Consider the following 26,223-nt stretch of genomic DNA (forward strand, 5'->3'; position numbering starts at 1 on the left):
CCCTTTAATCAGAGAGGAATAAAGACTGTATAAAGGGTCTGGAAACCCAAAAGTGATGGTCAAGAATAATGCAAAACTGGAAACAGGAAAAGCCATAGGGCAAAATCCATTTTAGCACACCGTTCAATACATGCCTCAAATAAATAGTTTTGTGTCATATAACCTATTTCTCCTCTTTGAGAGCACTTACATTTTTAATATCGAGGTAAAAACTCCTATCTCAGAGTCTCCTGAAAAGATACTGAAGAAGCATTCATACATAACACAAATACTAATTCATTATTTTCTTAAGAAAGCCCACATTGCCCATGCTGACATTTCAAACTCTGAGTGTCTGCTTCACCCATGTGCCAGAAGGGGTGTGTATTTGTGGGGAATCTTCCATAGATACTTTATTGTGAGCATCTGATGACTCCGTTGGGCATGATGATGGTCAGGTGTGCACACTTGGCCTTTGGAACTGGCCCCCATTCCTCTTAGCCATTCAGTGAACGACAGGGAGAAAGTGTAATTCTATTTTATATCCCTTTTTCCTCCTATGTTAGAAGAATTTCACCTAAGTTACTATTTGGAAAAATATATGCAAAAGACTTTTTTTCCAACTGGAAAAGCCTCTCACTAATTTACTAATGGGTCTAATCTCTTTAAAAATGTGAAGCAAATAAAATTACTAATATAAAAGGACAGCCAATCTGAGATAGTGACATTTGAGCTGGGGTTTGAATAAGAAAACTCCTAATACCACAGTGTAATGTAGAAAGAAGGAAAGTTGGAACTAGACATTCTTGGGTCAAATCCTGGCTCCACCATTTAACTAGCCATCTCATCTTGGCCAACCTACCTTACTGCACCCAACCTCAATTTTTTTTGTCTGTAAAACAGGGATAATAATGCCCAATGATAGGGCTATTTGGGTTAGAATGGACTGTGGTTCTTTGACCTCCTTTTGACATTTGATCAAGGAAGAGAGGCCTGGACATGGCAAGCAGAGGACAGGCTATGCCATTTCCCTCCACCCACCCCCCACCTTTTAACACAGAGCCTTGTTCATAAGAGGGAGTCAGTAAATACATATTGAATTAAAATTTCATTTGAAAACGAATAGGAAGAATACAGAAGGGGAATGTGACTTAAACAATTCATAAAAATAAATCATTTTATCATGGAAATGTTGGTGCAACTATGTCCTTTTGACTGCATGTTTATGATGATATTTAGCAACTTGAAATAATTTTATAGAGCGGTACAGCTCAGTGGTAGAGCATGTGCTTGGCGTGCGCAAGGTTCTGGGTTCAATCCCCAGTGCCTCTGTTAAGGGAGGAAAAAGAAGAAACAAAATTTAAAAAAATATTTTATATAGCTGCTTAATGCTGGGCTCTTGAAATCATTTCTAAGGTTCAGCCTAAAAGATTCTCCATAGCATTTTCAAAAGAACAACATTCAGAGCAGACAAATAGGTTTAAATGTTGTTACAGCAACAATTTAAGAAATTTAAGTATTTAGCATTACCATATGCTAAAAAAAAAAAAAAAACAGGGCAACAATCTTTATTCTTGTCTTCTCTGTTAAACTTTTGGGACTTTTACTACCAAAAGTGTTTCTTTTGTTGTTGTTTTTAAAATAGTTCACCCACTTTACTTTCTGGCTGTGGTGTATAAAATTACATTTGTATAGTAAAAACGTGTATACTTAGTATCCATGGGGGAGGTTACTTAATAAATCTAAAAAAAGCATGAAGATTATGCTGATTTATGTTTTTCTTTTTCTTTTTTATTTCAGTAAGATTGGTCAGTACTACTTAGGGTAAGAATTTCTAAAAAGAGACCTTGTTATTTGAGAATTCAGTATCTCATGATCTAATCAGAGGTCTCATGTAGAGATCAACTGACTTCTTTTAAACAGGCTGCTTAACTCATGTGACAGAAAATTTGACCTCTCTAGAAATCTCCTTAATTCCAATAGTATTTGTGAATGTGCTCTACTTTGTTCAAATTCAATACCCAAAACATTTTTTGACATTGAAATTACTCATCACTTGACAGTCTTTTTCCACATAACAACCTCTTATATTTTATTCTCTTTGAAAGATTAGTATTCTATCATTCACAGATCATTAGTAGACAGGATCTTCAGTGTCATTTGAAGACCGATTAGAAATGAAGATCATTTTTACTGACTTTAGTACTTAGGTGTGAAAAGTTGTGTAATTATTCAACTCAGTCTCTTTTTATTATGATCACTCAAAAGAACAGTTTATTCGATTTAAAAAAGGTAATATTAGATCAGAACATATTTGGGAGAATAAGGAAATACCTGTAATTTTTTATTCTGTCTACAAAATTGCTTTATTAATTTAGGATCATAAAAAGGCACTCTGTATCTTATGGCATTTCATATAATGATCCCTTTAGAATATTTATATTTACAAAAGCCTGTGAAAACTGAGAGAATGGTCAGGGTTAAAGTTCATCTCCTGCCTTCTTTTTTTGGGAATAAAAAGAATTAGAAGGGTACAGTGTTTTCCTTGTAAATATCTCCCTTCTCCCTTCCCACTTATTGGAACAGGTTTACATTAGTATTTCTTAAAAAGAGGGGTGTGTGTATGTGTATGTGCATTCTGTTGTAGCCTCCCACCTAGCCAGGCTCTTGTGTTCCAGTTCTTTGCATCTAATTCAACTATACTTTTGAGGAAAATGTAATGTGTAAAAAGCAAGGCACACCTATAAAATGTTCAACTTTCCACAGTTGTCATAGGATACCTTTGATTCTGCTTGTATAGCTATTTATTCATTTAGTGAATGAATCTAATCAATTTATTTCTCCTTAAAATGGAGCCTCAAAAACTAGCTGCCTTCCCCCAGCCCACTTGTCCGTGTGTCAGAGCTCAGTAGTCGTATGCTAACGGATCTTTGAGAAGAGACAAAGAAAGCAGTCTCTCTAGTTCTGACTCATTTCCTAGGGAGGCTGCCAGAGCTCCGGCTACCCTGGGTGCTTCCTGACTGGGAGAGGGCTGTTTGCAATTGCTTCAAGAAGGGATTAGCGCCTCCAGAAGCAAGACTTTGGTCAGAACTTCTCATTTCTATAGTGTGGCCTTAGCTGTACAGATCAGACTATTTTTCCAAATTACTGTGGTATAATGGTAGAAGTTGAAGAACCACAGAAGGGCTATGGTAAGGGTGTGGACACAGCCATAAACTAAGGAAAAGCTCATCTCATTTAGGAATAGACCTTCAAATCCTTGCCATTGTGACTTTTAAGGTCATTTGCTCAATTAAAATGCCCTCAGAACCTGGGATACTGGAGAGTAGGGGCAGATGGTTTCCTAAATTATGGAGTTGGATTGGGTGGGGAAGGAATGCTGAATCTTGGGAATGGATTTTTCAGGAATGTCTAGGTGTGTCTTAATTGCTAAAGGCCTTGTACACTTAAGGCCTAAGTCCCTTCTGCCACCCAGATGTCACTTTTCCATCTCCTACGCCTGAGACTTCTGCCGAGGCATTGCCATCATCAGTGTTTCGTAAATGAATCCACAGTGCTTTCTATGCCCACAGTCCCTCCCAAGGGGAGCTGTCCTCACCTGCCAGATCCTGCTGAGTATCTGCGTGACCCAGCTGCGTGGCCAAGATGACTGGACCAGGGGAGGACCTGACCCAAGGATGGCTCACTTGCAGGCCGGCGAGGGCCTTACAACGTTGCCAACTCTCAAAAGTTCAGTTTAAATAGAGCCAGTTGTATTTAAGGAGCCAGTCAGATGTTCTCTTTTGGGAACCACAACTGAGGAGGATAAAAAATATAAACTAGAGAAGAGTGGTGTAGACACATGGGCAGTAAGGGCTCCATCACCAGTGGTGCATCAGACAGGCCTCAGATCCCTTCCGCTGAGCTCCCTGGGTCTGCCTGGGAATCAACGCCACGCATCAGTTTTGGCCTCTGTGACTCAGCCCTTATCTAGTTCCTTACCCTTCAGCTTACCCTGTATTCTTAATACTGTATGCCCTTCCTGTTCTTCACTTGAATGAGCTTAAGTGAGTCTCAGCTTCTCGTAATCATCAGAGCCCAATCACAGGCCCTTAGATACCTGGAGGAGTGAAAACAGGCAAGTGGTCCAGGGTGTCAGGGGTCAGAGTCCTAGTTCAGGCCAGGATTAGGAACCTGGGCCTCAGGCTCTCAGCCCTGAGCTGCTTCAACTTCTATACAATGAACTGTGTCATTTTTTTTCCTAAAGATTTTTATATTTTAGAGCAGTTTTAGATTCACAGCAAAAATGAGCAGAAAGTACAAAGAATTCCCATATACATACACAGCCTCTTTTTTCATTAAAAAAAATACACTATAAACAGAAAGTCAATGTTAGAAACATCAAAAGATTACATTTCACCCTGTTGAGTTGTTTTTGGTGTGTGATGAAAGATTTTTAGAATAGAATTTATGACAGGTACTTATGTTGTCTACTTCCGTTATTAACCTCATTGCTTCTGTTCTATTCTGGCCCAGAGCTCCTGTGCGTTTCATTATGGAACTGTCAAAGTTGTGTTAACTTCTTGTTCTCCCAGCCCTGGGTATTCTCTAGCCTCTTCAACAGCAGCAGAGGACTTGAGCCCACACAAAAAGCACCCATAGGAATATTAAGTTCTACTCCTTCTCAGTTCAGTTTCTTTCCTCCATGTAGTGCCATGAGAAAAGGTGAGTAGTCACAGACACTTGATTTATTTATGTGGTTGTATCCAGGCCAGTGGGGGGAAAAGACATGGTTGCTATATCCAAGAAGTTCTCAAACTCACGGATCCTGAGCATCTCCCTCTTACCTTTCTCCTTATGATCTCAGCCTGTATCTTCTGTACAGACGCCACCCCAGCTCTTCCCTCTCTTCTGGTCACAAGATATCAAAACTGCCTGGCCGCTTCCTCTTTATTATGCCTGCATCTCCAAGTATCATGCTGAGCGAGCTATGTTCTTGCTGACCACGTCATGTCCTTGTCATGCTGAAACATTATGTTCTGTTTCTGTACCAAAGTGAAACACAAAGTTTGCCCATCACGTATAGCCATGTGTTCATACCTTTTCCTTGAGGAAAGCTCTAGCCAGTTCTTTCATCAGCAGGTATTTGTTGAGCACCTACTATGTGCCAGGCCTTTCATGACCTGAGTTCCAGATATCTCTCTGGTTTCCTCTCATTTCTTGCTGCAGTAATTCTAAGCTGCTCATTATTCCTCACATATATTTCATTCTGTTTCATATCTTCATGCCTTTATTCATGTCTCTGTCTGAAACATGCTTCCCCCATTTGCCTCGCTAACTCCTTTTCCTCCTTCTATCCCCTCTTCAGGTGCCCCCTCCTTCAAGGAAGCCACTGTGTGCTCCATTCCTTTGTCCAAGATGGGTGAGGCTTGCCTCCCCTGGACCCCAGTGGCACCTCGTGCATACCTCCACCACCACCCTTACCATGTCAGAGTGACTGTGTCCATCTCATCAGCAGACCCTTGAAAAGGCCAATATCTTACTCATTTTTATTTCTACAGCCCTTAGAACAGTGCTTAGAATAGAATATACACATGATAAACATTTGTGGAACCAAAGAGAATCAGCCATGGTAAAATGTCAAATAGAAGATCTTGTAGAATCTCTAGGCAATCCATGGTTGCATTCAACATATTTTTCATTGCTAGAGACCATTTACCCAAATCCCCAGCAGGGACAACCCTAGCATCTGTTGCAGCAATATGTCAATCATGGATTATTGGCACAACACTTGGTTTTTACTGTACAAGAACTGACCAGAATTTTGGCAATGTGGATAAATGTTCTTGAAATCTAGTGCTGGTCTGAACCTCCAAAGCCAATCAGTGGACGTGATTATGAAGACTTTTAATACAATGAGTATGTACAGTGTGGTCCAGCACACAGCCCAATACCATGGCTCCTGCAGACCCTCCAGTACCCATAAGTGGATGGGTATAAGGTAACCTGAGTATAAGGCCAGCTACCAGTGTACATGCTGTGTCCCAGGACCTACATCTGCACGTGGTACAGAGTCAGTACTCAGTACATACTTGTTGAAAGAATGAATACTTTTGGATAAATGGATTTAGATATATGTGAAGAAGACTATGATTCGTCACATTGTGGCTCTGTAGATTTTGATTGTGCTGGAGGCACAGCTAAGGGTTGAAGCTAAGGGGAAATGATGCTAAGGAAAAAATTTTCTTGTGGGACTCCTTACACCACAGTCTCCAATAACTCTTGTTTACTAGGAAAAATAGTATAGGAAATGGAGTTTTGCAATAATGAAAGAATTTTAGTTGAGTCTTGATTTTTGCTTTCCTCTTACCATCTGTGCTGCCGTACAATTTCTGACAGATCTATTAGCTCTGACTCAGAGAGAGAAGCGACGGGAGGGAGGTAGAGAGAGAGGCAGAGGGAACCAGAAGGAGCCTTAGGACCTGGGGCTTAGGGCATCCTGGGTCTGGTGCTGGGGCTGCTCTGGAGCCACCTCTGCAGTCTGGATGAATTGTCCTTGGAACTGTACATTTCCTTGTGAATGAGATGTTGGACCACATCATCTTTAACCTCTATTGTAGTTCCAAAATTTCACGCTATACAGGGTTTGAAATAGTTAGGGGTTTCCCTAAACTCTGCAGATGTTTCCTGGGTAGGTTAAAAGCTGAAAATGAACAGATTAAATTGTAGCTGATACAGTGGAGGTTCTTTGAGTTTTAGCTGAAGACTCTGCAGACAAATTCCTGTTTGACAATCAAGTTTCCATAGTGATTAATATTTAATTCCTTCTTACATGAAAAATAAAATAGACATGCTGTATAAAATGAAGGGAACCAATTTCTTTTCCTGACGGTAGTCACTATTAATTCTTAGAGCCAACACTGATTGGTATGAAAAGATAGACCTAGTTTATATAAATGACAGATTTAAACAAAGTGGATAACTTTTTTTTAAGACTTTTTTTAAAAGCAGATTAGGGTTTACAGCAAAATTGAGTGGGAGTTACAGAGATTTCTTGTATATCCCCTACCCTCACACACATGTAGTTTCCCACATTATCAACATTTCCCCCTGGAGTGGTACATTTGTTACAATTTAAGAATCTGCGTTGATACCTCATGGTTACCTGAAGTTCACAGTTTATGTTGTGGCTCACTCCTGGTGTTGTACGTTCTTTGGATTTAGGTAAATGTATAATGACATGTAGCCATCGTTATGGTATCGTACAGAGATTTTTTTCCTGCCCTGAATATCTTCTGTGCTCTGCCCGTTCATGTCTCCCCACCTCCACTATTGGCAACCACTGATCTTTATATTGTCTTTACTTGTAGTTTTCCCTTTTCTAGAATGTTACATAGTTGTGATCATACAGTTTACTTACTTGGATCTATTTCTCGGCTCTCTATTCCGTTCTGTTGATCCATTTTTCTGTTCTTTAACTGATACCACACTGTCTTAGTTACTGTAGCTTTCTAGTGAGTCAAATACTTTCAATCTCCCAACTTTGCTTTTCTTCAAGTCTACCCTCATCCCAGTTTGATATGCAGCCCTAAAATACGCATTTTACATTGTAAAAGAAATTACCAAATTGCTGTCTAAAAAGGTTGTGTCTGTTTATCCCATCACCAGTATATGAAAATGCCTGATTGTCCACTTTCTTCCCAACACATGTTATTATCAACTTTCTAAATCTTTAAAAATATAGTACAGGAAAAATTTAAACTGTGCTTTTAATTTGCATTTTTTAAATACTAGTGAAATTGGACATCTCATGTTTAATTTTTTAAGTGGTTTTTATGTGAGTTGCCTGTTGTTTTCTTTTGCCTATTTTGCTGTGGGGTTGCCTATCTTATTCTTATTAATTTGTAAGAGCTCTTTATACATTAAGGGAATTAGTTTGCTATGAAATTTTGGGGGGACCAATTTGTGTTTTGACCTTGTTTATGATATATTTTGCCACCCAGAAGTTTTGCATTTTTCTTAAATATCTTTTGAGCTAGCTTTTCTTTCCCAAATATAAAGCCTTGGGCAACTTTTCAGCTGTTTTTCCCAGCTAAAATTCAGCTAAAAGGACATTTAGAAAAAAAGAGGCAGATGGGATCCACCTGGAGCCCAGGGGTAAGTGCTTCCAGGGTTCTTTTCTTTAGGTGACTCAGGCAGCCTGCAAGGTGTCCCGCTCATTTGCTCCCTCTGAGCTAGCTCATTACTGTGGCCCTCTCCCCTTGCTCCCTGTCCCCGAACTTACTCCCAAGGCTCTTTTTTCCAGGTGAAGAATCTCTCCTCTAGCTGCATAAGGCAATACCAACTGAACTGCTCTCCCATTCCCTGCCCTTAGGCAAAACTGACTCCTATTTCCTCCAATAAAAGCCCCTTTGCCTAATATGAATAACATTTTGGAAGCAATTGTGTATATTAGATAAATCCTATCTACATTCAAAATGTGAGTGACGATAGTATGCACACAAGCTGGTGGAGGGGTGAACAACTGATCACAAGCAGAAGTTGTACAGGATGTGCTTTTGATTATGATTAAAGAACTGCTGATTAGAACTAGGCTATTAGAAACATCTGGTCACTCATTACTCTGCTTAAAAGCCTTCGGTGAATCCCTGTCTTGTGCAGTATAGAGGCCAAACTGCTTAACATGGGATGTGAGGTCTTTCATATCCTATTTTTTCAGCCATCTAAACAATATGCTCATCACTTTCATCCACACTTATTTATTGGATCTTTATGAGGTGTTATTCTAGGTTCTGGAATTAGTGGTTGTCCATGCTCTCACAGGGGGTCCAGACTAGATGGGGAGACAGAAAATCCCAAGTAAACAAAGCATTGTATAGGGTGGCCAGGGAGGAGCTTTCTGAAAAGGAAACATCTAAACTGAGACCTGAAGAGTTGGGGGTTGAGGGGAGGATGCTCTAGCAGAGGGCACAGGAACAGCCTTGACATGAGAGTCTGGGGTATTGTAGAACAAGAGAAGGCTGGCACACCACAGCTCAGAAGAAGGGAGAAGACCCCAGTGAGGTATTACTAAACCCAGGAGCAGGGGCCATATTGCACAATGCATTGTAGAGTATAGTAGAGGAATTCAGATTAAGCACAGTGAGGTGCTTAAATCTGGGTTTGAGGTGGAGTAGAGGTGATGACAATATAATGTAATGGTCTTAAAACTTTATCTCTCTTCTCTGTTAACAGCTCTCTGATGTAGGCATTATTAGCAACCAGTTTTATGGATAAAGTTTCTGAGGAAGGAAGTTGGGTAATTTGCTCAAGGTCTTCCAACTCAGTTGGAAAATATTGAACCACTGGATCTGTCTGACTCCAAAGCCATGTGCTTAACCTTGACTCTGAATTCCCTACTGTCTAATTGCTTTGTTTTGTAAGTGAGAAAATTGAAATTCAGAGAGATTAGCAAGAATGAGGCACAGTTCAAAAAAAAAAAAGTTCTCTTCAATCTGAAAGGATGAAGAATGAACTTTTTATCTGGTGAAAGTTCAGAAAGCTGTGAAGCACATGAAGAGGGCAATATGGACTTATTCACTGTATACATGAGAACTTAGGGGCATCTTTTGAAGCTTCAAAGAAGTAATTATAGGTCTTTAAATAAAAGGAATTACTTTTTATACAGTGGGTAGTAAGTGGAAGAGGCTGATTATCCCAGATACAGATTGAAAATAAAATAAATTTAGAGTAGCTTTTATGAAGGCTGTAGAGTGAGTTAGCAAAACAGAATCTTTTTGTATGAAGCACACTAAAATACCAATGAAGTTGTAATAGAAGCTTAAATAACTATCTAAGAAAATTAAGGTGGAAAAAAAAGGACACTATGAACTCATCTACAAAACGGAAATAGACTCACACACATAGTAAACAATCTTATGGTTACTGGGGTGAGGGGGTGGGATGGGATAAATTTGGGAGTTTGAGATTTGCAAATGTTAGCCATTATATATAAAAGTAGATTAAAGAAACAAATAAGTTTCTTCTATATAGCATAGGGAACTATATTCAATATCTTGTAATAACCTTTAATGAAAAAGAATATGAAAGCGAATATATGTATGTATATGCATGACTGGGACATTGTGCTGTACATCAGAAATTGACACATTATAACTGACTGTACTTTAGTTGAAAAGAAAAAAGAAAATTAGAAAAGAACAAGTAAGAGAAAACTAACCTATGTATAATAATTAAAAAATGAAAGCAGTGTTAAGTGTGATGATTTTGCAATGCTTAATTTTTTTAATGTATTAAGAAGAAATATATAAACTCACAGTTTTTTTTCAAGTGAGAAGCCACTATAAAGGGATAGAAGGAAATAACATCTTCCTCACTCATCACAGACAGAATGAAATTCTTATTTCCAGGGACATCCATTTTGATCAACTGGAAGTGTGTGGTCAAGTCAGTCCCACAACCCCAGCTTGACATCTGAGGAAAAGGTTGAGGCCCAGGCTCCTTCAGAACCTCTGCTTGCTTGTGCTGCATTTATCTCTCAAAATATTCTCTCAGCTTATGCAATTGGAAAAACTCTTGCTCAAGAACAAATGTCCTTTATTTCATGGACTAGGAGATTTTACAATCTAAAATAGAGCAACAGTCGAATTTGCACTTTCTGTTATCCCCACTGTTGTGTCAGTTCCTGTCAGTCCTGTTGAGAACCGCAGCCACTCAATTCAGGTGCTCTTCTTTGTCAGCTCAGTAATACATTTAGCATATCAGGGCTGTCATAGTTGAGGGAAGAAGAGTGTACCCTTGGTCTCTCTACAAGCTTGGGAATTGTTAAGTCAGAGTTTCATAACCTCAGTATCTAATCATTTCTGATTCTCGGGTCTCTAGTAATTGTGTCACCACCACAGTCAAGCATGGCCAGCAGCTGGCCTAAGCCCAACACCACTTCTTCTGTGGTTCTCCTCCTTCAGGGTAACCCTGGGGGCACCTGCCTCCTAGGTTGCATACACCTGTTATTGAACCAAACTTGGGTCCCTTTGTCTGCTAGTAAAGCTAATCTACTGACACCCTATTGTGGTGAAGGAAGTGCAGCATTTATTGTAAGGTGTCTTACAAGGAGAACAGGTGGCTTGTGCACAAAAAAACCCAAATGTTCCAAAGGGTTTTGGCAAAGCATTTTTAAAGGCCAGGTTAGGGAGGGGCATCCCAGGGTATCCGATCAGCTCATGCACGACTCTCTGGTTGACGGTAAGGTAACAGGGTGGTGTCACAGGGGTTAACATTATCAATCCTTACGCGTCAGTAGGTCTGGGGGACTACATGTTCATGGTCATCAAGTAGTAATTTCTTCCATTTGGTGGTGGTTTTTGCATCTGTAAAACAACTCAGGAAATATACGTCAGGTACTATTTAGGTACTTCAGAGAGGGGCTAAAGCACTTGAAGGAGAGGGGTCTGTCCTGGGAAGGCCCCATAGGGTTCCTGCTTGGTTACACACCTAGTTCTGCCTTCAGTACCTCAAGTGAACACTGCAATCTTATTAGCCTAATCTGTTGTAATTGCAATTAAAAATATTAATGCTACAAAGTAGAAATTATGAGTTTTGTTCAATTAGTTTTTATGAGGATTCTGTTGATCAAAAGTCTACCCAAGCTATGGGCAGAGGGACAGGTGGCACATAAAATAGAACTATGAGTATGTTGTACAAACCTAGAGGCTCTTCATGTTTATGTGTGTCCTGTTCATCGTCTTTCAAGTAACCTCCTGTTGAGAAATGCTGCTTCATTTCTGCAAACCATCCTTGTATTTTTAAGCGTGGGTGACGAGGTTACTGTTTTCACTCATGCTTGTACTTGGTAGCTAATGAAATGATTTTCAGTTCTATCACATCTGCCATGATTGGCGTTCTGTTTTAGCATAGCATTCCTTCACATTTCAAATCTGTGGGAGCTCTGTGACTCCTAAAGTCTCGCCTATTTATTTATTTATTCATTCAACAGACATCTTTTGAGCATCTACTCTGCAAAGCTCTGGGCCAAATATGGGGGTGATCCCAATGGATACATCATATATTTTCTCCTCGGGGAAGTTACAGTCTTGTTAAAGAGATAGACCTGTGAGAAGATAATTGCAATGGAATGTGGCAAGTGCACAGAGATAAAACTGGATATTATGGAAAGTCCAGTCAGGAGCCTTAACCTTAACATAGTGGCCAAGGAAGCCTTTCTGGATGTCATAACACTGAAACTGAGTTTTTTAAATGGGTTTGTTTTATTTTTAAAATTCTGTTTTATTCCAGAAAGGCTGTAAGTTTTTTTTAGATAAAAGTTTAAAAAGTAGAAGGAAAAAATGCAGAGACATAAAATAGTGCCAGAGATGTGGGTAAGAATAATGTGTGCAATAGTAATCTGCTGTAATTACTCAATTCTAATATGTACATTGGTTTTTCACATTAAGAATGTATCTTATTGGTGGTGTCCTAGGTGTTATAAAACAGGACATTCATTTATTTCATAGGTAGCTATCAGATGCCTAATATGGATCAGACAGTATGTTTAGCCCTGGATATTAGTTTTGAGCAGTATAGAAACAGTCTCTGTCATCATGGTCTTTATAGTGAAGGAAAAGTACAGGATATGTGAGAAAGCATAACAGAGGGGCTTAATTTAGATGGAGCGGTCAGGGAGGGGCTTTCCAAATAACAGATACTCAAACTGAGATGTGAAAGATACTAATCTTAGAGATGTGAAAGATCCTACTTAGGGATCAGTCACACATCCAGTGAGGCTAAGTGTTCCAGGCCAAGTTGAAGCATGAGAGGTCTTGATGCTTGAGGCAGCATGGATTGTTTAAGTGGTGGAAGGGAAACCAGTACAGTCGACCCTTGGTGGGGTGGAGAAAGAGGCTAAGCAGTGAGGTAGTAGGGACTGTCATGAAATGAGGCTGGTTCTCTAAAACATTCTGGAGGAGGTGCCAAGTAATGCAAAGCTCTAGAGGGTTACGTGAATGTTTTATCCCAAGTTATTATGGGTTTTAATTAAGGATAAGACATCATTAGATTTTTCCATCTCAAAAAGACCACTTTGGCTACTGAATAGAGAATGGGAAAGGGAAAGCTTGATACAGCTTTCCGCATCAGGGTGAAAGATGATGGTGCTAGGACGGGGGGGTGGCTGTGGAGGTGGAGAGAGTTGGACAGAAGCTAGCTGTGTATGCATTGGAGGTAGGACTAAATGATGGATTTAATAAAGGGGTGTAGGAGGGAGTGGCGCTGAGAATCAGTTTCTCCCAAGAGTAGCTAACTAGCTGGGTAGAGGTGCCTGTCTGTTAATGAGATGGAGAAAATGCAGAAAGGACAGATTTAAAGGAAGATTGAAGAATAGTTCTATTTTGGACTCATTAAATTTAAGATGCCTATGAGACATCTAAATAGAGACCTTAGGGAGGTCTGTGTGTTTGATGTTCAATAGAAAGATCTGGGCTAGAGATAGAAATTTGGGGGGAAATTGCTATTTAACCTTATAGGGGTGGGTAGGATACATTGTAAATATAAAAATAATAATAGTGATTACTAATCATACTATTAATGATGATAGCTAATACTGTTTTAATCCTCATGACAACTCTGTCATAGGCATTAGTATTACTCTCTTTGTAACGCAAAGGAAAGCCCCAGGGCTGGTAAACAACAAACCCAGTCTGGTCCTAAAGCCTAGACTCTTAATGCTGCATTGGAAGAGAGGAGACTCAGCCCAGAGATCTGGGCAATTCCACCATTTAGAGGTTTGGTAGAGAAAGCAGACCTGGCACAAGAAAATGAAAAGGAGTGATTTGAGAGGTAGGAGGGAACCATGAGAATGGGCTGCCTCAGAAGCCAGGGAAGGAGTGTCCAGTTAGGTTGCCAAGGCCAGCGGTCAAATGCTGCTGAAAGGGGGCCACCCAAAGGACACACAGCAATGAAATGGTGATGAGGATGGAGAAGAGGTTTTTCCAGGCTTGGGGATAAGGTGAATAAAAGAAATAGGAATGGAGGAACCGGATGTTGTTTGCAGTTGTTAGGTCAAGTGCAAGCAGGAATGGTAAGAGATGGGACTGGAGAAGTTGGCAGGAGCCAGGTCATGAAGGCCCCGCAGTGTGCCCCAAGTTAGCACCAGACCATGATCTCAGCTAGAAGTGTCTGTCCCCAGAGCTTGGAGGAAAACAAAGAGAGCCATCTATTATAAACTGGAGGGAACTACTTATTTGTATTGTTTCATATAATATATATGATGTCGGATTCCTTCAAAATTTACCATGTTGAATGGTGATCACTTTGCAGTGTATAGAAATATCAAGTCACTATGTTGTGCTCCGGAAACGACCACAGTGTTGTAAGTCAATTATACCTCAAAAATAAACAGATAAACTCACAGAAAAAGAGATGAGATTTGTAGTTACCAGAGATAACCAGGGTCGGTGGGGGAGGGTTGGATGAAGGTGATCTAAAGTTACAAGCTTCCAGCTGTAAGGTAAATAAGTACTAGGGATGTAATGTACAACATGATTAATATACTTAACACTGCTGTGTGTTATATATGAAAATTTTTAAGAGAATAAGTCCTAAGAGTTCTCATCACAAGGAAAAACACATTTTTTTAATTTTTATTTCATGTTGCATATGAGATGATGGATGTTCACTAACTTTATGGTAAATTTATGTGGTAATCATTTCATGTACAGGCAAATCATTATGCTGTACCTCTTAAATGTTTACAGTGGTGTATGTCAATTATTTCTGAACAAAACTGGAAGAAAAAATTTTACCACGTTGAGATGTTTAAAATTACCCATGATTTTCAGCACCGAATCATTTGTCAGAGTGATCAATATTCTGTGTAGGAGGAAGACATCTATATTCAGAGGTACATATTTAACATGTTTTATACTTCTCTCTAAATTGGGAGCAAGTGTTGAAAATGATAGGAAAAGTGTGAATTATTTTGCTTAATTGGGCAACTTTTGTCACAATCAGGAGAAAGTGATTCATTGGGATTGTCTATCTTATTCTTCCTTATACGTCTTAAGCATTTTTGAAGTCAGAGATTGTCCTGGGTTTGAATCCTGCCCCTGTCATTTATTAGCAGAGTGACTTTGGGGCTGTTTGTTGAATGTTTATAAAAAGCAGTTATAAAGCATATTGTAAGAATTAAGTAAAGGAAAGGAAAGTTAGGAGTTTTCTTCACCCTAATCAAACAAAAAGCCTTGCAGTGAAGGTGATCAGTATGACTCCTTTCCTTGTTGGTGTTTCTGTTTTACCTTTGGTAATGTTTCCTAATGAGAATTTTGTAATGTGTCCTCAAACACCACTAGCTAATTGTAGATAGAAATAGTAATTTTTTTCTTGATGTACATTTTAAGACTGTGCTTGTAAAGAGACCTACTTCCCAAAATAATCTTTACAGGAATATTAAACAACTGCAGAGTCTAAAAATATTCATTCTAAAGCTCTGCCATGTCACATAAAATTCTAGAGAAATAAGATTATATAACTTTTGCTACTTGATGGTGACAAAATTTATTCATTAATTTTCAAGGTTCTTGTTTTCTTCATGAAATTCAAATAATTTCAGTGCCAGCTGGAAGCTGACTTCACAGTGCATGCAGGATTACTTCAGGAGTTACAAAAAAAGCTAAAAATCTTAGTGGGGAGGGTATAGTTCAGTGGTAGGGTGTGTGCTTAGCATCCGTAAGGTCCTGGGTTTAATCCCCAGTACCTCCATTTAAATAAACAAACAAATCTAATTACTACCCCCCCACAAAGAAATCTAAAAATCTTGAATTAACTCTTTCATTTTATTCATGTATAGAAATAGATGAACCTGGAATCATCCATTTATTAAAATTTTAGTCCTTGGGAGATGATTTTTTTTGCTGTTATTCTCTAAACTTATCTTTTGGCAGAGCCTTGTTTTGTGGTCATAGCCAATTGGAATACTCAGGATGGATGCCAGGCTGATTGCTGTGGCTTTGACAGATTGTCTTAGATGAGACATTCTTAAGTCTCACCCGATGACAGGGACCAGTTTAATAGGAGTTTTACATCGCAACGCAAAAAGGAACAATTTTGGAATGGGGGAGGGGAGTTTTTTCTTAATGAAATCTACTGTTTTAACTAGGGGAGAAGCGAGATGGAGTGGAAAGAATGTTTGGCTTTTAGAGTAGACATGGGTTTGAATCCCAGCTCTACCGCTTTTGAGGTCTAGGCCTTGTTACATACCTTAGAGATAGGTGGGTTCGGTTCTGGACTACGGCAATAAAGCGAATATCACAATAAGTGAGTCTTACAATAATTTCTTGATTTCCTAGTGCATATAGAAGATATATTTACACTATATGGTAGTCTATCAAGTGTGCAATAGCATTATGTTTAAAAAAAACAATGTACAAACCTTAATTTAAAAATACTGTATTGCTAAAAAATGTCAACTATCATCTGAGCCTTCAGCAGGTCATATTCTTTTTCTAGTGGAGGGTCTTGCATCGATGTTTATGGCTGCTGGCCGATCAGGATGGTGGTTGCTGAAGGCTGAGATGGCTGTGGCAATTTCTTAAAATAAGACAGCAGTGGAATTTGCTGCATTGATTGACTCTTCCTTTTATGAACACTTTCTCTGTTGCATACAGTGCTGTTTGATAGCATTTTAATGTAGAACTTCTTTCAAAATTGGGAGTCAATCCTCTCAAATCCTGCCACTGCTTTTATGTAGTATTCTCAGTCCTTTGTTGTCATTTCAATCACCTTCAGAGCATCTTCACCAGGAGTAGATTCCCTCTCAAAAAAAAAAAAAGGAAAAAGGAAAAAAAAACCCACTTTCCTTGCTCATCCATAAGAAGCATCTCCTCATCCATTAAAGTTTTATCATGAGATTGACTCAATTCAATCACATCTCCAGGCTCCCTTCTAATACTAGTTCTCTTGCTGTTTCCACCGTATCTGCAGTTACTTCCTCCAATGAAGTCTTGGACTCTTCAAAATCATCCATGAGGGTTGGAATCAACTTCTTCCAAATACCTGTTAATGATGATGTTTGACCTCTTCCCATGAATCACAAATGTTCTTAATGCGATCTAGAATGGCAAATCTTTTTTAGAATGGTTCAATTACTTTGCCCAATTCCATCAGAGGAATCACTATCTATGGCAGCTATAGCCTTATGAAAAGTATTTCTTAAAGAATAAAACTTGAAAGTCAATATGACTCCTGATCAGTGAGCTGCAGAATGGATGTTGTGTTAACAGGCATGAAAACAACATTAATCTCGTTGTGCATCTCCATCAGAGCCTTTGGGTGACCAGGTACATTATCAAGGAGCAGTAATATTTTGAAAGGAATTTTTTTCTCTGAGCACTTGGTCTCAACAGTGAGCTTAAACTATTCAGTAAACCATGTTGTCAACAGATGTGCTGTCATCCAAACTTTGTTGTTCCATTTATAGAGCATATGTAGAGTAGTTTTAGCATAATTCTCAAGGGCCCTTGGATTTTTAGAATGGTAAATGAGCACTGACTTCAACTTAAAGTCACCAGCTCCATCGGCCCCTAACAGGAGAGTCAGCCTGTCCTTCGAAGCTTTGAAGCCAGGCATTTGAGTTCTCTTCAGCTATCCTAGTCTTAGATGGCATTACTTAAATAAAGCTGTTTGTCTACACTGAAAACCTGTTGTTTATTGTGGCCGCCATCATTATCTCAGCTAGATCTTCTGGAGAACTGCGGCAGCTTCTACATCAACACTTCGTGCTTCACTTTGCACTTTTACATTATGGAGATGCCTTCTTTCCCTCAACCTCATGAACCAACTTCTGCTAACTTCAGACTTTTTTTCTGCAGCTTCCTTACCTCTCTCAGCCTTTACAGAGTTAGGCCCTTACTCTGCATTAGTCTTTGGCTTAAGGGAATTTTGTGGCTGGTTTGATCTTCTGTTTAAACCACCAAAACTTTCTCCTTATCAGCTGTAAGGCTGTTTCACTTTCTTATCATGTGTATGTTCACTGGAATAGCACTTTTAATTTCCTTCAAGAACTTTTTCTTTGCATTGAAAGTCTTGGCTAACTATTCAGTGTAAGAGCTTTCAGCCTATCTCAGCTTTCTGTGTGCCTTCTTTACTAAGCTTAATCATTTCTAGCTTTTGATTTAAGGTAAGAGACCTGTGACTCTTCATTTTACTTGAGTACTTAGAGGCCATTGTAAGGTTATTAATTTGTCCAATATCAACATTGTTGTGTCTCAGGGGTAGGGAGGCCTGAGGAGAGGGAGAATAGTCAGTAGTTGGTGGAGCAGTCAGAACACACACAATTATCATTTAAGTTCACCATCTTATATGGGTATGGTTCATGGTGCCCCGAAACAGTTACAATAGTAACATCAAAGATCACAGATCACCAGAACAAATATAACAATGATGAAAAAGTCTCAGATATTGCGGGAATTACCAAAATGTGACACAGAGACGAAGTGTAGGTTAAGATGAATTACTTAACCTACCCTCTTACAGTATAATGTCTGAGGCCAGGAACATTCTTATAACAAATGTTTATTAAGAAATTATTATATGCAGGCCCTGTGTTGAGTGCAAAAGAGACGAAGATGAATAAGGTGCCCGCCTCTTGTCAAGTAGCCTGCAGTCTCTAAAGGGAGATAGGCAAGCCAAGTCATCATTTAGTGGGATAAGGATTCTAGGGGAAGGTTGTAGGAGGTAATGGGGACGTTGAGAATAGAGTGCCAATGAGGATAAGTCAGGAGAGTCTTCTGAGAGGAGGTACTTTAACACGGATATGAAGGGAAAGTAGGAAGGAGTCTGCTGGCTGAAAAAGGGGCGGGATTGTGTTCCCGATGGAGGAAAGGCACAGAAATGTGAGGCAGCAGGGCTTTTTCAGGGTACAGCAAACCCATAGTTTGGTATGGCTGAACAATGGTGTGGTGAGTGAAGATGGGGGGAAAATGAAATGTTGAAGAATATATTCGATTGAAGAGTAATGGTCTATTTATTTCTGGACCTAAGTGGTAGGTGTACGGGAGTTCATTATATCATTCTTTCATTCAACAAATATTTGCTCTGTGTGTGTGCATATATATAATTTCTGGAAGGCCTATTATGTTCTTTAGTGTAGAAATTCCTGAATTGTTTACATCAAAAACATGCCATAAGGGTTATATGGGTATATGTAAGGGTTATAGTAACCATATGGAGTATCCATGTTAATGTCAGGGTTCAGAGGAGGGGGTGCTGATGATTCAGGATTTTTCTCCGGCTTCAATGCATAGCCTAGAGAGACACTTAGTTTTTATTATAGGCTTATTTGAATTGTCGTATAAGGCATTTATTTTTGCCAACATTCACAATGGGATATAAAAAATGAACCAAGTAGATAGATGTTGCCAAGATGCTTATGATTTAATAGGGGAGCTAAGAAAGATGTGCACGTATGCTGTATGAAAAGTGAAGAGTATTGTACGTGGGAGTTTGGGGAAGGAGAGAGAATCATACGAGTCAGATTTTGGGGATTTGGGGACTGGTCATTTACTGAGTTATTGCTGCCAGCCTTGTTCCTGAGGTGTCTGAGGCATCAGAAACAATTACTCTTGGTGTCCACACTTTAGGATTCCTTGACTGACAAAATGCAAGTTAGCAAAACTTCCAGTGAATCATCTGCATTAATCAGAGACCTCTTGAGTGTTGTCATTGTGGTAGGATGCAATAAGAAAGATGACTGCTACCTCCTTACGCTCACAGGGATGGGTGTAACCCCTGAGAAGGTCTGAGGCCCTCCTAGGCTGACCCAGCATGTTCGGTGCCCCTCTCTGCATGTCCCCCGAACCCGCCTTTCCAGTGCTCTTCCATTAGACTCTGTCGAAATTACCTCATCATTGCCAGGCAGGCCTCAAAAAATTGTATTGTAGAAGGACAGATGGTTTTTATTTTCCTTGCAAGCTACTATGCACCTTAAATCTGTACCAGCATTATTTTGTCAGATTTTGACTGTTACCATAAAATTTAGCCCATCTCCATTTTTGTCCTTACTCTTTAATCAGGTGTTCCTTTGAATTGTCATAAATCTTCTTTGATGTGTGTTTATATTTTAGTGTTATTTGTTTTAAGCCCTTTTCTTTTTTCTTCATCGCCTACAGTTTTTGTGGCTTTAGTCACAGTACTTCAGATTCCAAATCCTTATTTTCCCTTCTCCTGCAGTTCCTACATCAGCATTTACTCTTTCCTTGCCGACTACTCCACAAATCTCTTCTCTAACTCTCTGACTCCTTCCCCATTTCAACTGTGTTTTGCAGCTTCAGGAAAAGTCCCGAGGTGGGTCTGTGCAGTTTGCCTTTGCTATGTCTCTTCCCAGTTCTCCTAGTTTTTTTCCTTCCCTTGCCCTACCTCTGTCTTAAATAAAACCAACACAAAAGTCCCACTAACTGTTGGCAAGGAGCTAAGCCAACCTAGAGGGGTTCAAAGATGGCTTAAGGAGCATATAGTCTAGTGGGAGGTGGATGGATCCATAAACAATGAAAATAAGGTCTGAGGTGTCATAAGTGAGGTATCTGAGGGACTCACAAGGCAATGAGGGATAAAACGAGAGTAGTGTGAGTGAAAAAGGGAATGAGGAGCCTTGCAGGGAAGCCTCACCCTGTTAGTTACATGACATCAGCCCTCCCTTGTCTTGCTGGAAGCTCTGTCCAGGCTGATTCACTGTGGCTAGGCTTATCTTCTGCTAGCTGCTTCTGTTTCACCAGGTCCCCAAGCAGGCTTAGTCAGTAGGTGTGTCCACTCCCATTTCTAATTCCTCCCTGACTCTTGCTGCCACGTCACATTTCTAGGCTTTTCATGTGATCTTGGGACCTTGTCGTCTTGTCTTCCCACAGTCTTCACCCTGGATGAGGCTGAACAAGCTTAGTCCTCTTCCTCAGGGCTGCCCAGGGAAAGAGTGGAAAGTAGGGTTGGAAGTGACAGAGGCAATAGGAGCAAGCATTGCCCAGGTGAGAGTCTTCTCAGTTTCAGCAGCTAAGGTTTATATACCTTCCAAACTGACCCAGTTCTGGTATAGTTGTTTCTGCAGAGTCATCTCATTGGTTAAGATGGAAAGGGACCATAAAAAGACAATAATAGACTGATTTCTGACCTATTTCTCTTTGGATACTTTCCCAAGAGATAGAGATAAGATAAAGGGGAAGTCAGCTGTCAGAGTGATGTTTGATGTTTAAATATCTTGCCTCTGGTGAGTGTAAGGGCCTTAGCCTCCCTCTACTATATGTAACGGGTTGTTAATACGTAGCTCTTGGAAGTCTAGCCTTTGGCAAAGTACCTACTCATTACTGTTTCAAAAATACTTGTGGAAATCTGAGCTGGAGCTTGCTGTGGACAAAAAACACAAAAGGTAAAAGGCACTTCTTTTTAGATTTAACTGAAAATTTAGAACAAGTCAGCCATGCTTCTACAAACTCACTTGGACCCACTTTACTTTTTTTTTTATGTTTTCATCAGAGTGGAAACAGTACACAGAAATGTTTATTGAATAAGTAAGATTTTAGTAATGTGTACAGATATTACTCAGTTTAAGGGGCTATGTAACTGGGAAAAGTTATGAAACAAATTTCACTAACACTTGACATTTAACATTAGCAATCACTTCTCATGGAAAAAACACTTAGTAACAATCTCAGCATGTACTTATGTTTGGTTTATGCTTTTCACAAGGTTTCTATGTAGATAAACCCTTGAGATGAACTAGATGAGGCTTGCTGTCATCCCCATTTTACATGTACTTGAAATAAAGGCTGAAAGTCCAGTCTGATAATCCTGGGATTAGAACCCATAACCTAGTTTAGTACTCGTTTCTCTGCAGACTGTTTGGACAGAAAGTTTGCATGAGTCTGTGACGATAAGAGATAAATAAAGCAATGGGTGGGTTTTTCACCATATTAACTTTTACTCAATTTAAGGAGATTCCTTTTATTCTGAGATTCTTTCAACCAGTACCAAGTGCCCATCTGTGTACCAGGCACACAGGCACTTGATACAGTCTTGAATGAGACAGATGTAAGGGAAATAATAAGTAAGCAAACAATAGCATAACAGTAAGTAAGTGCAAGTAATAGTAAGAGCTCTGAAGAAAATAAAGGAGAGAAAAGCTGGTGGTGGTAATATTTCCATATGATACATTCCTGAAAATGGGCAATAAGGTTTAGTATATGTTTTAAAGAGTGGTTCCTTCCTCAGGAGTCCAAGCAATTATAAAGCATCTCTTCATTGTGGTGTTTAGAGGATTCATTCATGTTTATACATTTTGTTCTTTTTTTTTCCCCAAAATTGACCTGAAGTCCAAAATTGGCTTAAGTTCAGAGAGTGTCTAGTTGAAGCTAAAGATCTGCTGTTTCAGGAACCCTTTTTGATACCTCTTTCATGAAACTGAGGCTATGAGAGCCAGACTTATTGCTGGCCAAATAAACCATTTTTATCATTTCACTCATCTTTATAAAATAATGAAGACAAAATACTAGACAATAATGCTTTCTCAATTTTCTTCTTCTTATTTTTTTTTTTTAGCAACAGAACTTTCTTTAAAGAAAATACTAGATGCCCAGTGAGTGGTCTTCTCCACACCACAATGACCTCCAGCAAATACCTGAGAAATCACTAAGGCTTTATCTGTGTATCTTGTGATAAAAAGATAGCTGTGCTGCTGAAATTGGCACAGCCACCACACCAGAGCTTCAACATCAAGTTTTGAAACCCATCGAAGTCCACATTCATTGAGAAAGTAGATTTATATGTACATTTTAGTCTAAAATTACATTTTCAGAAAGCATTTTTCTTTTATAGCAAGGTCAAATTTTAAGTGAAGCTATTTCTTCAGAGCATAGTTTTTTCCCACCAGTTTTATTGAGATGAAGTTGACCCGCTGCACTATATGAGTTTAAGGTGTACAGCATAATGATACGACTTACACATATTGTGAAATTACTGCCGCAGTACAGAGCATACTTTTTTATAACGTGAGCATGGTGGTACTACTGGGGCTGAAATACTTTTCATTTACTAATTTAAAAGTTAAATTTCATATTGGCCAAGATTTACTTTTTTCGTAAATTGTTTAATTTATAAATAAATCCATGATATGTTTTATATCTCATTGTAAAGTGATTGATCTGCTAGTTTAAATTTTTTTTCTTTTTGTCTTCTAGTTTGCCAGGGTTTGGATACCTGATCCAGAGGAAGTTTGGAAGTCAGCAGAGCTGCTCAAAGATTATAAGCCAGGAGATAAAGTCCTCCTGCTTCGCCTTGAGGATGGAAAGGTAAGAATTTTCCTTTTATTTGTTGTTTTTGGCATAAAGTGAAGGAAATTAAAAAATGTAAATTTGCTGTGACATACTTGACTTCACTTGGAATTTTGGCAAATTCAATTTTCTATCCCAATGGCTTAGTGAAAATAGCAGATACTTTAAAAAATCCAATTATTTTGGTTTATGAATGTAATATGACTAGGTTTAAAGTCACACTGAATCCTCCCAAAGATATTCCTGTTTATCTGTATTTTGTTTAGGCTACCGTTAAAACTATTTGTGTTAACTAAAAAAACCTCATTTAAGGAGCCCATCTGAGATTTGATATGTGCTAGAAGTAGCCATTTGAAAAATATTTACTTAGAAGCTATTATGTATAAAACACTTTGCTAGTGACCAGAAAAACTTAAAACCAGTTGTATCTCTGTATTGTCCCATCAGCATTCACTGCATGATTGGACTCATCTTAGTCCTACCCTTTTTAATCTCTTCACTACATTTCACATGGCATGTCACACTTTATTCTTAAAAACCTTTGTGACATTATTTTCCTCTAAACAGCTTACAATCTCGCCAGGAAAATATAGGATATAAAGAGTAGTTCAACACCACAATACTAAAGATACCAAAACACAAACTTATGATTAATTGCCAAGTGAGTAAAGCTGTCCAGACAGTTAATATGTACTGAGCACTTACTATGTGCCAGGCACAGTTCTAAGTGCTTTATATGCTATAATTCACTTAATCCTCACAGCAGTCCTATGAGGTGGGGCTGTTATTATTACCACTTAATGATGAAGAATCTGAGGCTCAAGAGAGTTTGGGACTTGCTCAGGGCTACGCAAGTATTAAGTGATGAAGCTGGGATTTAAAGCCCCGAGATTGCCTTTATGGTCTGTGCCCATAACCACTCTGCTGTATTGTGAAGACACTGAGGACTTTAGTTAGGACCCCAATAGAGGGAAATATCAGTAGGGGCTGCTCTGTCAAGGAAGCCTTCAAAGAGAAGGAAGGGTTTTGACTGATAAAAAAGATAAAATAAAAATTAAAAGATAGTTAGAATTTGGATTAACAAAGAGAAAGAGGGTGGACCTTGTGAGGATTGGAATATATTTGGAGACAGTGAATATAGCAAGTTGACTCGAGCAGAGATTTAGAAAGGTGTGTGTTCTAGTTCAAGGCTTGTGTATTAAGGTACTTGCTATATAACATGTTCAGAGGTGGCAAAAGGTATGCTCTCTGATACTAATGTCAGGTGAGAGAAGTAGATATAATTATGAATAGTGTGACACATGATACAACAAATATAATCAGGAAACAAAAATAGAATAGAGGGCGGAGTGGTCAGAGGGTTGGTGAAGGTTAGGAGTCAGAGAGGTGTTGTCTAAAGGACAAGCAGACAAGGAGGAATGCATTTCAGGGATCTGGAGGGATTTGGGGGGCACACACAAGTTCCATGTTGTTGGGATGTGAAGTGAGAGCACACGACTGGCAAGAGGATAGGGGTGGGAATCAGAGCACAGAAGGCCTGGTGTTCATGCTGAAACTCTTTTTCACCTGGTATGCTATGGGGAGTATTGTAGTGTTCTTAAACAGAGGAAGGTGCCACGCTTGTGTTTTAGAAAGGACTCATTGGTGGCAGCACGGAGGATGAACTTCAGGAGAGCAAAACAAAGACAAGGAGATTATTCAGGAAGAAGGCAGAGAAGAATCAGGCTCGATTAGCAGGGCCTTGAATGCCAAGGAATTAATTTATTCAGCATTCATTCATTGATCACCCACTCTGTTAGGCACACTGGGCTGTGATTTCTTATGTTAATTCTTAACACCAGTCCTGTGGGTTAGTAGGTGGTATTATAATTATTTTCCAAATAAGGAAGCCAAGTTCAGAGATCTTAAGTAATTCTACCCGAGATCACACAGCTGGAAGTGGCTTTTGTGTATGGCAGGGGCCAATGCAAGGACCAGTCAGCTTTGGAGAAGGACATTATACCCTAATAAACAGGTAGAGAGAGATCAAGGGGCAAATTGTAAAACGTTCCTCCTCATTTATCATAGTTTGTTACAACTTGATTTTAATATTTGACCTCTATATATCTCTTTAGTATTAACAAAAGTATTCCGTGGCTTTTTACAAAACCAGCTTATCCCTCTCTACAATTATATTGCTTTTTTTTTTTTCCTTTTCATGCGCCGTATGTTGTTTGCCCTTAATACGTAGTTGAATGACAATCTCCATGCTTGGCTTTCCCATAAAGCCATATTCCCTTGGCTTAAAAGTGAGTAGTGTTTCCTAATTTGGGGGTCCAAGCACCTCAATAAAAATCAAGTGAAAACTATGGATTGTCTGTCTTTAAAAAGAGTACACATATGTGTGTATATTTATGCATATGTATATACACATAAAGTGTTACACCTAATTTTAGGGGATTCTTGGACCTCTTGGGGTTTAGGAGTTCCCAAATACTTACCACATGCCAGGCATTGCCTCATTTAATTTTTACCTCATGCTGTGAGCTATTCTATAATGCTTTTTTTTTTTTTTTAACCAATGAAAGATTTAGACCACAAAATGAGTAAGTACTAGTTTGGAGATTTAAACATGGTTTAATCTGGCTCTAGAGCCAAGCGCTTGACCACTCTGTTATACTATTACTTGTAACAGGTGAAGGGAAAAAAAAGCTTATTTTACTAAAGATAAAAAACTCTGATCAAGGAACTAGGTAAAAAAAATTCAGCCTTTGACTTTTCGAACTACATTGGAAAAAATGTGAATATGAGTTAATATGTCTGGTGAAAACGAAGACTCTCTTTATTCTTCTGTGGTTTTGGAAGGTGCCAGGAAAAGAATGCATTTAATAGCTGAGAAGCAAATCAGGAATAAGAAATAAGCAAAATGCATGGTCCTGCTTTGTGTTTAATGTCATGATTTATCCAGATGCTGTATCTCGTGCAT

General features: G+C 39.0%; 1 protein-coding gene across 10 annotated transcripts in view; it reads left to right on the plus strand.

Moving 5' to 3' along the window:
• MYO5A (myosin VA) overlaps positions 1–26,223 on the plus strand; it is a 173,762-nt gene that overhangs the window by 35,635 nt on the left and 111,904 nt on the right. For all 10 annotated transcript variants that reach the window (XR_004320441.1, XM_032481171.1, XM_032481161.1 and 7 more), the window contains exon 2: positions 23,166–23,276. Coding sequence is in view for 9 of the 10 variants with exons in the window: in XM_032481171.1 (XP_032337062.1) it covers positions 23,166–23,276 (111 nt within the window). In the remaining variant the exon portion in view is untranslated. The remainder of the gene's footprint in view (positions 1–23,165; positions 23,277–26,223) is intronic.

Source organism: Camelus ferus, chromosome 6 (assembly GCF_009834535.1).
Source record: "Camelus ferus isolate YT-003-E chromosome 6, BCGSAC_Cfer_1.0, whole genome shotgun sequence".
NCBI classification, from domain to species: Eukaryota; Metazoa; Chordata; class Mammalia; order Artiodactyla; family Camelidae; genus Camelus; species Camelus ferus.